This window comes from Trypanosoma equiperdum (genome assembly GCF_001457755.1).
Source record: "Trypanosoma equiperdum strain OVI genome assembly, contig: ctg_685, whole genome shotgun sequence".
Classification (NCBI taxonomy): Eukaryota; Euglenozoa; class Kinetoplastea; order Trypanosomatida; family Trypanosomatidae; genus Trypanosoma; species Trypanosoma equiperdum.
Window position 1 is genome coordinate 52 of NW_027124626.1, and position 13,869 is coordinate 13,920.

General features: G+C 47.9%; 3 protein-coding genes across 3 annotated transcripts; all 3 read left to right on the forward strand.

The window, feature by feature from the left end:
* Positions 1-275: 275 nt before the first annotated feature.
* Positions 276-599, forward strand: TEOVI_000318200 (60S acidic ribosomal protein P2, putative; the record flags this gene model as incomplete). The annotated part of the gene is made up of 1 exon (XM_067226135.1): positions 276-599. One exon carries the CDS (start codon positions 276-278, stop codon positions 597-599), a length of 324 nt encoding a protein of 107 aa, XP_067082236.1.
* A 258-nt stretch (positions 600-857) lies between these two features.
* TEOVI_000318300 (ribosomal P protein AGP2beta-1, putative) lies at positions 858-1,520 on the forward strand (the record flags this gene model as incomplete). The annotated part of the gene is made up of 1 exon (XM_067226136.1): positions 858-1,520. One exon carries the CDS (start codon positions 858-860, stop codon positions 1,518-1,520), a length of 663 nt encoding a protein of 220 aa, XP_067082237.1.
* A 998-nt stretch (positions 1,521-2,518) lies between these two features.
* TEOVI_000318400 (uncharacterized protein) lies at positions 2,519-11,359 on the forward strand (the record flags this gene model as incomplete). The annotated part of the gene is made up of 1 exon (XM_067226137.1): positions 2,519-11,359. The coding sequence occupies one exon, from the start codon at positions 2,519-2,521 to the stop codon at positions 11,357-11,359; it is 8,841 nt and encodes a 2,946-aa protein (XP_067082238.1).
* Positions 11,360-13,869: the final 2,510 nt, after the last annotated feature.

Below are 13,869 nucleotides of genomic sequence, written 5' to 3' on the forward strand. Positions count from 1 at the left end.
GATGTTTTGAACATATGTGTTTCTATGTTTTGTGTTGCTACAGCGCTTCTTTTAACTCCTCCGTTCATACCGTTTTTCTTTTCTTTGCACTGACTGCCAATGCACTGTTACGGAGGTCAAGTTCTCTGCTGCCGTGGCAGTTTCACCCTTGGCCACTTGACGACGGTGCTTGACTTTCCTCCTAATTTCCCGAGGTGAGGGACAAAAGCGGTATGAAGCAAATTTCCTTCCCCTTGGCTTTACTTCTCTACTTATAGTGCAAGGCCCCTCAGTTAATGAAGTACCTGGCCGCTTACGCCCTAATCAGTCTCTCCGGGAAGACACCCTCGAAGGCTGATGTGGAAGCAGTCCTGAAAGCTGCTGGTGTCCCTGTCGACTCTTCTCGCGTTGAGGAGCTTCTTTCCGAGGTTGAAGGAAAAGACTTCGATGCCCTCTGCGCTGAGGGTAAGGCAAAACTTGTTGGAGGAGTCACCGCCGGTGGAGCAGCCCCTTCAGGTGGTGCTGCCGCTCCCGCGGCTGCTGCTAGCGCCCCTGCTGCAGCTGCTGCCGAAGCTGAGGAAGAAGACGATGACGATATGGGTTTCGGGCTCTTTGACTAGGGATGTTTCGATGCTGACTATTTTATTTTTGTGACGGTTTTCCACGTTTGGAACGATATATATTTTTTTTACCACAATTATGCCAAAACATTCAACCACCATGTTTGCTGTTGTGTTTGTGTGTATGTATGTATGTATGCACGCGCAGCACTTTTGAAGAGGAATGGGCTCCTGAACCTTCTTTCTTTGTCTCTGCAACTCATTTTAATATTCCAATTTCTTGTCTTATGCTTTTCTCTTTATTGCTGACAGTTTTCCATGGCGCTGCAGTTGAATAAAGACAAATATAATACAAATGAACTTAGCATGGCTTCTCTAGTTGCACTTTGCTCAGATTGCAAAAGACTTTGCGTCGAGAAGACCGGCAGAATGGTAGAGAACATGAGTCGGGCCCCACGTGGTTGGGAAGAAGAATATACGTCGGCTGCTGAGAAGCGCCGGGGGGAAGACTACGAGTTGTGCCACAGTCGCTGTCTTCGTGTAACGTCGGTTTGTCCATCACCAACAGCTCTCGAGTGGTTTGAGTCTTTGGGATACAGAAGAGTGGCGGAGATGTCCCCAACGGATGGAATTCCCACAATTCAGCAGGTGTCGAGGTGCGAATACGCCCTCACAGATTTCACCAATGTGCTGTTTTCTCTGGCCCATAAGCCGAGCAAGGTCATGTTTGACAAAGTTAATCCCAAAACAGGGGAGAGGTTGGATAGGGAGGTGGGAGGCGAATCTTCGGATATCAAGAAGCCAGTGCTTGGGGCTGGGTCAATTGATGAGGCAATTTTGAATCGCTGGAGCTCCCCCAAACGGGGGCGTAGGGATATGGAAGACTTAGGTCTTATTCGCTCCCCGCATGATTCGACCCAATTTAAGCGTGAACTGGAAAGGCAGGACATGAAGGTGGGGGGTACAACACCAAGGTGGTGACACCGTGTTCTCTTACACTTTTCACTCATTGTTGTGTTGTCATCCCCCTTTTCAAAGAGAAAAGAATGACATACCGAATTTGTGCCCAATGCTTGGTAATGGGTACTGAACGGAGAGTACCTGGCGTATTGCGCCGCAGTAATTGTGGCGTTGCCGTCAGTTCCATCTGTATTTTGCCTGCAGCTGCCGAAGTTTTGTGCGACGTCATCTGTGCTTCGTCATTCACACACTTTTATTTTTAGTTTATTCAACTATACTCTCCTGTTCCTGAGAAAACTCTTTCATTATGATACCGCTGTTATTCTCCGGATTCTGTCGGAATCTACTCTCACACATACGCGGGCGCGGAAATATGTTTACGCATATTTTATTTTCCATATCAGCTAACAGACTAACGAACTGCATGTTTCTTGCTGATACGATGTCTTGCACATGAGAGAGGTAGTGAGTTAACTCGAAACTTTGGGCGTAAAAAGTTCGGTTTCCGTTGTCAAACATTAGTCGATAGCACTACTAATTATACAGTGTTTGAGTGGATACCTTTCCTTTTTTTTTCTATCGTTTTCACCCCTTTCCACTTTCAGAAATGACACCAAAGGTGAGTCCTTATGCGATTGCACATTCGGTGACGAACTCAATGATGTGATGGTTATCATCTGGCACTAAGAAACCAATGAAAAGTGATTTACTTGCTTGGGTGCGGCTGCACCAGTGCAAGTTGGAGTTGCATGCGTTTGCTCCGGGTACAAGAATATATGACCAGGTGCATGGCGTAAAGGGAATAGAGGCCAGCGCGTATCTTGTTTTTTTTTAAAATATCGAGTAGCGTATAACCAATTTTGTCTCGGGCCAATGAGTGTAAATTACCGTGAAGACAACAGTTGGTTACGTATACACCGCCACTGTTGCTCCTCTTCATTTAATCTACATTGTTTTTTTTTTACTTTGTTGCTACATTTTGTTACAGTAACTCGTAGGTTTATGTATGTGACTACTCCATGGATTCCTCACCTGTCTATCCATATTTGCTGTTTCCGAATGCTGACGAGTTTCACGCAGCAGATAAGGTGAAATACGCAATTCGTCATGCTGTTGGACAGAGAAGTCCGAACAGGCTGCTTACACCGCGAGAGTTGCGCGAACATCATCGCCTTGTTCGATCAATTGAGGACCTTGAGCTCACGTTATTACTGAAGGACACATCACCGATGGCGGTGGAAAGCAGTGCACCATTCGATGGAAATCATCAAAGTTCCACTGGTTCACTTTCCCATAACTCTGGCGGGCTTCCATCTTCATTCACTGCTTCTTCCGCGAAAGGGATTTGTATGACTAGCGGGATGAGCGCAGGTGCGGAAGAGGAAATTTGGGATAACGGGCGAGTCAATGCTGATCTGTGGAATTGGCCTGTGGAAGCGTTACACCAACAGTACAGCCTTTTGATTGCCATCGATTTTGGGGCTTCTTCATTCTGCGTATCTGGAAGGGGAAGGGTATTGGTTGATTACGTACCATGTGCTGTAAAAACCGTGCTTGATGTGATCAGCACCACCCTCAAAACCCGTCGAGATGAAATGTCCCAAATCAAGCGATGGGTCCAACTTCACGTGGAGGAGTCCGAGTGGGAAAATGTACTAGGTCAGGTGTGGGATCCGGTGGTTGATGTTACGATTATCCTCATCAACGTGCCAGTTTTCGATATTTCGCCCACAACTGCTCACGATGAAATGCGGCACTTGGAATCTGTAAAAGTATCTGGCGGAGATGACAACATTATGGACTTGTTTCCAGAAACTGCCCAGTCCTTTAATCGGTTCGAGAGGGGATTTTCCGACGAAACCATAAACAATTGCACCTGGATTCCACTAGTTACGCGATGTGCCGCTGAAGCATTGCTTCGCGACTCTACGCTCATTTCAAGGCTAGGGAGAACCTTAAGTGCTTATGAAGAGGCATGTCGTGCGCAATCATGTGGTGGTTGGCCCGATGTCAGTTTGTTTACTTCCATTGAGCATCTTGTCCGCCTAGTGCCTGAACGATCGTCACGGTGCACGAGTGTTGTTCTTCTCACTAATGCAGGTGAAGAGGCCCTATTCGACAACTACTCTCTTTTAGAGAGTTGCGTGAGGAGGAAGAACATTATACTCTCTATCTTACTTCTTAGTGAAGCCGGCTTTCTCCAAGGATCTAATATAAGTTTGCTTTCTCGGTTTCTGTTGAGTGTCGGAGGTTTCGCCGTTCATTTAGACCAATGGTTGTCTTTGGGAGCGCATTGGTTAAATGTTGAGTGGTGCCGCCGTTTCGTCGGCTCACGTTGTCTAGCGCAACAACTGTTGGTACAGCTTGAAACCAAGTTTCCCATCAACGTGCTCCACCTGCCACAAAATGTGCCGTTGACTGTGACCAGTCGACCCGATAATCACTACGTCCTGTACGATGCAAGCCACGGACTAGAGGATTTTTCACTCCCAAATACAAGTGGTGTTGTCCAGCTATTGCGCTGTATAGCAGAAGGAAAAGTGAACGAAGGTTGGAGTGTGGTCATGAATTACTCCAGCGATGCTTCACAGGTTGCCCACCTTTACGCCCGATGGCATTGCAACATGAAGCGCGGGAGGCTGATAGTTTCGTATGAGATGGATATTAGTTACCCCGTTGTACATCGTTGTGTCTGCGTGTCTGGCACGAGGCTGTTGGTAGATCAGTTTGTGAAGGCGAAGGGGGAAGACAGAGGAGTTAGTGCTGGAGTAGGTATGGCGAGGACTAGTTGGGCAACTTCCCTGGCAGTGATGCGAAGTCAATTTGACGGCTGGATGCGCGCTGAGGAGGTGGCGGTACAATGTCTTCGAACCACTGAGAACCCACCAGACTTTCCCATATTAGACGAACTCCGGCGGCTTTCGTCTCGTGAGGGGGTGTCCTCGTGGTGGCTCTCTTACTGCAACGTGCGTTCAATTGGCATTTTTTTTCGTTGGGATGATGAAACACTGCGCTCCCACCATTCCTACACCACCGCCGAGAGGATCTGTGTGCCCTCCGTTACGGGAGAGGCCATTCATGTTTTGCGAGCTGCGTTGAAGAAAAACCACCGTCTTTTGGGTGGAAGCGAGGGCAGTGATATATATATCTTTGGGAGTGACAAGGGAGACGTCCAGTACGTTGTACAGACGTTGCTATTGGATGAGCCAACCGCAAGTGAACGTGGGAGTTTGCTTGCCGTGGGATTTGAGCTGCGGTTCAGTTTTTTTCTGCGCGATGCTGAAGGTGTAGAAAGAACACTTGCGAAAGTTGCGGGGGATGTGAAGGCATGCTTGTCGTCTTCTAAGAGGGGTGATTCCCGCATTACCGGTAGGCAAACACTTGTGGTAGAAGTGGAGGCCGACGAGAGAAACCGGCGGGAGGTTCATTTTTATAATTCGGTAGTCTCGTGTCAGAGGTTTGAGCAACTTTGTGAATTCCACGGTTCAAGTGCTTCCTGTTCGGCCCTCTCGGATAGGGTAGCTTCACGGAGGAGCCATGTGAATGAACTTAGGTCATCTTCTGGTTTGGTAGGGAAAGTAAAGGCGACGAGGACAGCACATAAGTTTGTCTATCAGGCCTCTTTGTCGCCGTACATTGTGAGCCCGTGGGTGCTTGCAGATGCCCTCGTGCTCCACTGGGTGGTTGAGACTGCGGGAGCGTGGGGAACGTTTGCGAACGCATCATTCAATCTCTTTGTGATGCGACGCATACGAGATGGGTTTCGGTTACTTTATTGCATGGCACAGTACAAGGCTGTTTTGCATGTCACACGCGCTTACGATGAGCACGACCCTGTCGATGTTTTTGATGTCGTCGTTGCTCCTCCAGGTACGGCCGACGGCCGCCGCGGTTCACAGATAATATTGTACCGGGTTGTCCGACCTTTCAAGTTTGGAGTTTCCCCGAGGTATCGTTCTCAGTTAATTAGCGACATTTTAAAGGATATTCAGGCCAACACTGTGTTTCATACTTTCGAGGCTCTCTCCGCTTCAGCAGTGCTTTCCACGGAAGGAAGCTCGCAGCAGCCAAAGGACCTGCCACGTGGGTGTCTCGGACAGCGACCGCAACCACAACTCCTCCTTCAATTTTGTTCGCCTGACTGCGGGTATAGCATTTCTCTACCCATTCTTTCCAGCCGTAACGGCGAGGAAGCGGGTAACGACCTTCGGGTGGCTGTGCAGCGTCTGGTGTCCCTCCTGTGCGATGACTACACTTTCGTCTCCGAAAGTTTAGTGCCTGAAAGTTTACAGCAGAGATTATACGGCACGGTATCACTGAAATGCGATGCACCCGTGGGCATCCCACCGCTACAACAACAACAACTTCTTGTTTGCGTGTTGAGGCCTGCGCAGTGCTGCTGTGTCACACTCCTCCTAGTTCCGGGGCCATCGACAGTACCGTCCTCAGGCGGGAACGCTCGTGAAGTAACCGTTCACGTTCTCTCGTTGGATGCCGCGGCATTGTATGAGGGAGTGATGAGGCACTATGGCCGCATAACCGGTGACGTAGATAAAGGTGGAGTTCATAGTTGTTCGGATAACTCGCTTCGAGAATCACTTAACATCCTGTTAACTTCATTTAGCTCGTTGCATGTAGGCAGCCAATTCCTGCGTTATGAACGCAGCCATCAAGGAAACTTCCACGATTTACGCGCTATCTGGGGGGAGGAAATGCTACGTGTATTTACACCCTTTCAGGACTATTTCAGGGAGATAGACGTTTCCTACCTTATTTTCATGCATCATGGGAGTTTCATAGATTGCACGAATGAGGAACCGTGCGAGTCGCGTTTGGAATCCTTGATTGCCTCTCTCCTTCAGTCGGCGTCCCTCCGGCCCATGTCTACCAACCCAACTGTTTTCCTTCGTGCAACTGAAGTGGTGGAGGATGTGCAAGTAGAAGAGGGTGTCAATACAAGCAACGTCTCTGAACTAACTAATGTTCCGTTCCTGATGAAACTGGCTCTACTTCGCGTTTCTGAACCCGGTTATGTGAATGACTGTGCTTGGATTTCGGCACCATGTGAGGGAGTTACTGGGGAAACCGATTGTGTGAAGTTACTCTTGGACATTTTCATGCAGCGTAAGCGCTACCATCAAAAACAACGCCTTGTGCTTCAATGTTTTATCAAAACGTCTCCCTGCCAGCTTTTCGACGTTGCAGGGGGCGAACGGAGTTTGACACCGCAGGTAGCCAGGGATATCTTCCGGAAACTTCAGGAAACACCCCGAACACAAGGGGGTTCAGAACCCGCGTCCAACCTGCAAACCTTCTTTGCGGAGGAAATGCACACAGAAACTCTTCAAACCCTGCGCCGTTGGTCACTTCCCTACGAAGAGATCCCAATGAAAGCCCGTCTTTCCTTTGATTCCCTTATATGGGGCGCCATATCTCAAATGGTGCAGTACAGTTTAACAGAGAGTTTGAAGTCTCAACCATTTGAAGAACTTCGGAATGTTGTCATGGGCGGCCAAACATCCGATGCAGAAGAAGGATTGGTTAGTGATTCTGGTCAGCCCAACAAGGTTACTTCTGATGCCAACGCTGCTGATGCGCGTGGGGAGGGCGTGGATATGGAAGTTTTAGCACACGACTCTGTGGATGTTGTGGAGGCTGTTAGTCGTATTGTCGGGTTGAGTGAGCTGATGTCGGTAACTGTCATTCCTGCACTTCTCAGTGTTCCGTGCTTTGAATTGGATTCGTTTACTGTGCAGTTTACTCGGCAGCCAGCGTGTGCTGACAATGTAGAGCCGTCGATTGTTTTGCGTGATGTCTTCACACGTTGTCTGTCGGAGGATCTTGTGTGTGTCGTACCCGCATCAGATTTTTGTTATTTGTTCATTCCGAACAGGAGATACTTCTCCTCGTGGTGGCTAATGATCGATGTCAGAACTGTTCAAGAAACAGCGACGGAGTGTAGGTTGCGTCTTCTTTGTAACAAGCCCCGGGACCCCGACGTCTGCGGGCGTGTTGGAAAGCACTTAAGACGGCTGATAGAGGCTAGGGTGCGGGAGGCAAACCAAATGTATCTACTTAGGCAACTACGTGATACACAAAGTGCAAATAAGGAGCTGATACCGTTTCATTGGGGAAACCAATTCAACCCTCCGGCACCTATCAATAAAAACAAGAAGGGCTCTGGGCCACCGACGCAATTGGCAATGACTTCTATGCCATTCCACTGCCGCGGTGTGGCTGTGCGTAAAATTCCAGTGTACTACAAGTTGCAACACCAGTGTCAAAAGGTTCTCAATCGTATAACGAACAGCAGTTCGAGATTGGAACTCATAAACATCTACAACAGGGAACAATGCTTCATTGTTGCTGACGACGCACAGAAGGACACCTTTCACTACATTAGGCTTGTGTTTGTCAAAGACACGTCGAGTCAACCGTCGGTGACGGAGCCCGCGCCCAGATTATCCCCGGCTGATTGCTGTCCTTGGGTGGTGGTGCAACTCTTTAGTGCAACGAAAAATGCCCTCGTGAGCCGGCCTCTTCGCAAACTAGAGGATTTCCTTTACTTGTTGGCTGTTCAAGAGCTACGGGACCACCTGAACTACGTACAACACAAAGTTATTTCTTCTGTTGACCTCAATTTCTTGCAGTACAAGGCACTGGATCCGATTACCGTTGATTTAAAAGATGCTAATGATGATCAAAACCTGGATGAAACTGATACGCAACTGGCTTTTGCCCTTGTAGTTCTGAGTCTCCATGAGATGAAATTTAAGCACTTCGAGGTGGAGAGCGAGCAAACTGGTGCTTTCAGTAATTTCATGGAGTACTACAAACTTCAGATGCGGACAGATCGCTTGACTAATGCGTCCACCGCCGCGCAACCGGTACTTGGTGATGTATACAAGTGTGGTTGGAATGCGCTTTTGCGTTTCGTGAAGGTAATCGAGAAGGAAGCGGATGTACTTGTTTCTTGTTCTGTCCAGGTAAACAATGATTCACGGTTAGTAGTAAGCAAGTTTCTAACTAAAGCGCCAGGTGACTGGTGTTGTGTGGGCGATTCTGAGAAAACCTACCTCATGCAAATCGATGATGCTGTAAGCATTGGTTTGAGCCGGTGGCGGTTCTTCATCATGACACGGGGTTTCGGGGTAATGACGTTGTCTCAGGTTGTGCCTGCCGTTGACAAGATGCTGGACTTCTGCACCAGCACATTGTGTGCCAACTCAGCGGTTTTGCGTCTGAAAAAATTTTCGCTTGACCGTGTGAGTTTGGCGGTGTTCCCTTTGTTGGTTGAGCGTCTTGTCGGCGTGTTGGAGCCGCTCTCACCGGTTTGTTTTGTGTGTAAACCAAACAATCCTCCTTCGTTCCTAGTTGGGTTCCCATGGCGGTGGTGTGAAGAACTCCAGGGTGGTCCGCAGACTGAACATGCTGAGTTTGTCGTAGTGTGTGGATTTCACATCTCCGTTGGTGGAAGCGGAAGCACCTTTGGTAGCATTGTTCCAGTCACTCGAGCTATGCGTGTGATACACCCCGACCTCCCTGTTAGTAAGACGCCGGCGTTAGCACGAAGCCAGTTTCTACTGTCGCAAAACATAAAAGTGTCGTCGTCGGGCGAACCCCGCGCGCTGATTCGGATCTCTCTCGCTGAAGGGCTGTCAGTATGCTTACTTGATCTACTTGATTCCGATAACTGGATGCAACTCGTGGGACACGTTGTTGCGGAGGTAGAGAAGGAATCAGACTTAATGCACGATATCATGGTTCAGCGTCTGGGTTTATCGTTGCCGGCCCGGCTAACGGAATCTATACTGGTGAGTTCGTGCTGTGGCTCCAGTGTAGACGTGCCGCAAGATGGCTGGATAAACGTACGGACTGACGAGTGCCGCTGGACCGGCAGCAATGTGCGGTTACCACCACAGTCTACCCTTCGTTCCGACATGCTTACGATAGTTATGGAAGGGCTATGCAATCGTGGTCTGCTTGCGAACGATACAATAAGGATTGAAGATGCTGTTACTGCGCTGTATAACGAGTGTCCTCAACTTTCACTGAGGGCGTGTCACGATTTTCTTCGAAATTTTGTTCGTGAGGGAGTGTTCAAGGTAAAGCACAAGTCACTTACCTTCCGCACGGGAAACACAGTCAGTTTGGCGGAGGATGTGATGACCGCGTGTGCCTTCCGGAGACACGTCCATGGAGCACGTCTTCTCATTGAGTCGCAACATTGGCAGAAAGGGAACGCTGATTCGCTCCAACAGATCGAGTCATTTTGGTGCACCGCACGCCGGGACGGTGAGGTGAGACTTGCTCAGGCCGTGGTGTCCCTTCAAAGTCATAACAAGCAAATTTACTGCTCTCGTGTCTCAGATTTTACTTTGCGCTCCCGGACTCACTGGCAGCCTTCAGATGATATTCTTCCACCTTCATTACCGCGGGGGGCTAACTCGCACTCTGAATACTGTCCTTCAGTGGACTCTGCTTTGCAGTCTTACGTTCAACACATTCACGGGATTTTCCCCACGGCACGGGTCGTTGACTTGGACCCCCGAGACACAACTGTAACATCGGATGCGACACTGCTATGCCGATTCCGCTGCCGTTATGGTAAAATGGCTGACCCACAAGGAGGGGAAATAACCTTTGTTCCACATTTGTACTACGTGCTGGTCCCAGTAGCAGACACTGTTAAAATGATGGGACTGGCGCCGCTTAGGGACGTGGGGGATCACTGGATTGTAAAAGGTGGGTTGTTTATCGTGGAGATTGGATTTCAGGTTGTCCACTTCGCCCTGGACGTTTTTATGGTCAGCGGCTGCTCGCTCTCGGATGGCACAGCGGCCAACGCGGCCACGTGGTTCAAAAGGAAGCTTATGTTCAGCACTGTGCTCTATGATTTGACGGTTTGGCGGCTGCTTCATTGTGTTCAGATGTATGCGACTCATTTACCCGGGCAGTGGCAGACTTCCGATGCTATTGAAAACCTCGTGAAGTATTATCCAAATCCGCCTAACGAGAGCCTCAATGTCGCTGCTGTTTTCGACTTGGACGAGCCGAAATTGCGGCGCCTGCGACGACTAATGCCAAACGAGCAAAACGCTGCTCCCGGTGTCAACGCCGTCAACGACGTCCATTTGCAGCAGCTTATCCCTGAACAAGGCGAGTTGCTTCATCGCGAATCCACAGGAGAAAAATATCAATATTGTGGTTTGATGTTATGGCGGTCGTTGCGCTTGTTAGTGTTGGTTTCCACTTTGCGCGACGTCGCCCATTGCGATAGGCGTCAGAATAGTGACCTTTACAAGTTGGTAATGAATGCGAAGAGCTCACTCCTTCGGATGCTCATAGATAGCACACTTCGGCAGCAGTTGCAACTAACGTGGAAGAGATTCCTCACACCTCCAATTGAAGCACAGGAGCTACAAGAGGGTGATGTGGAGGAGGCGTTGCAGGATTTACGCGTTTTGCAAACGAAAAGCGCAAGGGTATCTATTGTTAGTTTTTTAGAACCGTTCCTTTCCCTAGATTTGAACTGGGCGAATGCGCTTTTCAACTCTGGAAGATACCTATCACGGTTGTGTTTTAATGAATATGCCCTTCATTTATTACCCGTTGATGGCAGTCAAACGCGGGGTGGAGCCATTATGACTTTGGGGAGTGGCTCACTTGACTGTGGATGTCTCGTTGTTGTCGAATTCAGTCGTTGTGAGGAGCGTGGAGTAATAGAAAATGGGGTATTGTACAGGAGTTACGGCGAACGGATAACCTCCACTTCATCCATGAGTGAAGCCGAACTGGAACTTGTTGAGTGTGTGTTAGGGATTCTCTCTAGTCTTTTGTGGAGTGGTGAGGCATGCTAGGGATGAATAAAGCAAATTACCTGGAAGACGTAGGATCCGTTGCACACTGTTTCCTTAGTTTTTACTGAGAAAATTGCACACGCCACGCAGCGCTGATAGTTGAATACAAGAAAATGGAATTCTCCACGCACTTGATCGGTGTGCTTTAAATGTCTTATACATTCAACTCGGAGCCTTCCCCATTTCTTCTTCTGTCGTTTCTACACCCACCCTTCTACTTTTCCATCCGTGTTTGATAAACTATAAGGGGCAAAAGAAAAAGGCGACAAAGGCACGGCGACATGTAGAAATTAAGGCGTCAGATCATATAGAGAATTCGCGTTCATCATCAACTTCTTGCGAATAACACGATCACAAGAATATACCGCAAACCTTAGTCGTTATTCAAAGATTAGCCATGTTCGTTTCTACGGTTGTTTTAACTCCGTTCGGTGGCCTGAATACTTGTTGGAGAGTGTAAACGTCTGAAGTAAAGCGTCAGTAGGGGAGGCAAAAGGTGTTTCTATCGGTATGCTTGGAGGGAGAAATTACTCTCCCTATTTACATTCCAGCCCGATCCTCAGTAACTTCACTGTCGTGGAGACGATGTTGCCAACGTGGTAACCCGCGAATCTGTCATTCTGCTTTGGGTTCTGCTCACGAACTTTATCTTGTTAGGGAAAAAAAATTAATAAAGCTGCCACACCTGTTAGGTGAGTGGCTTAACTCGCCGTGTTGCCAGAAGGTTAGACGCGGGTTCGGGTTTGTATAATACCAGGCAATTGCTTGTGTGGAGTTCGCAATTTTATTTGTTTGATTGATGGATGGAAAGTCCTGTTACAAAATAATGGCGTCTTATCGAAACCAGCCATATCACCTTATTGTCTGGGTTACGGACTCCGACGCGGTGTGTGCGGGGGGGAGGGGAATATTTTCATGTAAGTTGTTGTTTAGGTATTGAGGCATGTGAATTGCTGTTGGTTAATGGTGAAGGAGTAAACGGCAACGCGGTCTCTTTTCTCTGATGTGGGAAAGGGATTTATTCATACGGCATCCTCGGCATGAAGCTGCATTTCTATGGATATTCGATGACAATTCTTGTTATTAGCGCCCAGGTGTGTCAAAAGGAGCACAAGTCCATTTTTTTTCGTGTCTCGCAATGGAATACTGGTGTCTTTTCCCAGTCAGGAAGAACAAACCTTGCGAAAGTGTGCTCGAGAAAAGAAGAGTGGGTTTTTGCACTTTACAGGAATTACATCTGTGTAAAGAAGGGGAACACACAATGACGTATTTATACCAGAACACTAGAATGACGTGATACCTTAAAGGTTGATTGGTGCTGACACTTGCGAGGGGTGCCAGAGACGTAGTACAGGGCTCGCAAGAAAAAGAATAATAATGGAAACTGTGGAAACGTTTCAACTAAACTGAAAGTCGATCAGGAGTGACGGAACACACTTGTGTCAATATGTTGCTGGGGATATCTGTGATTACCCGAGCACCGCTAGAGAAGGCACATAAGGGACAACTTAAGGATGTGCAGAAAAGAAATGGAATAGCAATGAGAGGGAAGTGGAAACTTGAACATCTTACATATCATTTGGAATGCTACCTTCGAATAGGGTTCAGCAGAATATCAGGGATAAACGATATTGGCATCTGAAGGAATAGTGGTTACTTATAGGAATAGGGATTCACAATGAAGCTGAGGAAATTTTTTTCAGTTGTTGGAGGTGTAGGAACAGAGGCTGCATAAAGGAGGAGGGAAGACAGTGAAAACATTAATGAATCTCTTGAGGAGTTAGAGAGACCGACGCTTGAAAAAAAAAAGAAAAAAGGACACCGCCAGAAGGGCTGAACATAGCACACCATCAATTCGGATGCTGTGCTGTGAACTGTGCGTGTTCCTGCTCAGGAATCTGCTGAATATGCCAAGAGTAGCCACCCGTAGAGGGAGAATAGAGATTAAAAAGCTGCAAGTGACGCAACTTTCCCAGTAACGAAGGCGTCTCCCAAGACGGCCCTCCAGCACCCTCAAATAAAACAAGATATACGTAGCGACTTGTTTTCTTCAAGCACGTGTGGTGCACGCGCAGACACATGGCATAGAAACAGCGTAATACTTTAAGGATAGAGTGCTGGGAAGCTTCATTGGTTTAATTCCAATATTGTGTCTTAAAGGTACTGCGCAGATAATGTTAATTGGGGAGCACCTTGCAAAAGCGAATCGTTATTTCACATGGAATTGACACATTTCGTATGTAAAATGTTCGAGCAACAACATTTAGAAATAACCCCAAAAATAACATATTCCTCTTCCGTCAAGTGCGCGAACACAAAGTGGAAGGGTCAAAGTTTTCCTTTAAATGAGCGACTTCTTGCGAGCTCAGACCTCTTCACAATTTATATTTGATGCTGTTCGTGTGGGTTATAAATGGTGAGAGGAGGACATGTAAGGAAGTGTGTTGAATGGCGAACTAAATGGTGCCGACCAATCAGTGCAAATGAGTGAAAGTGATCTCACCAAGGTG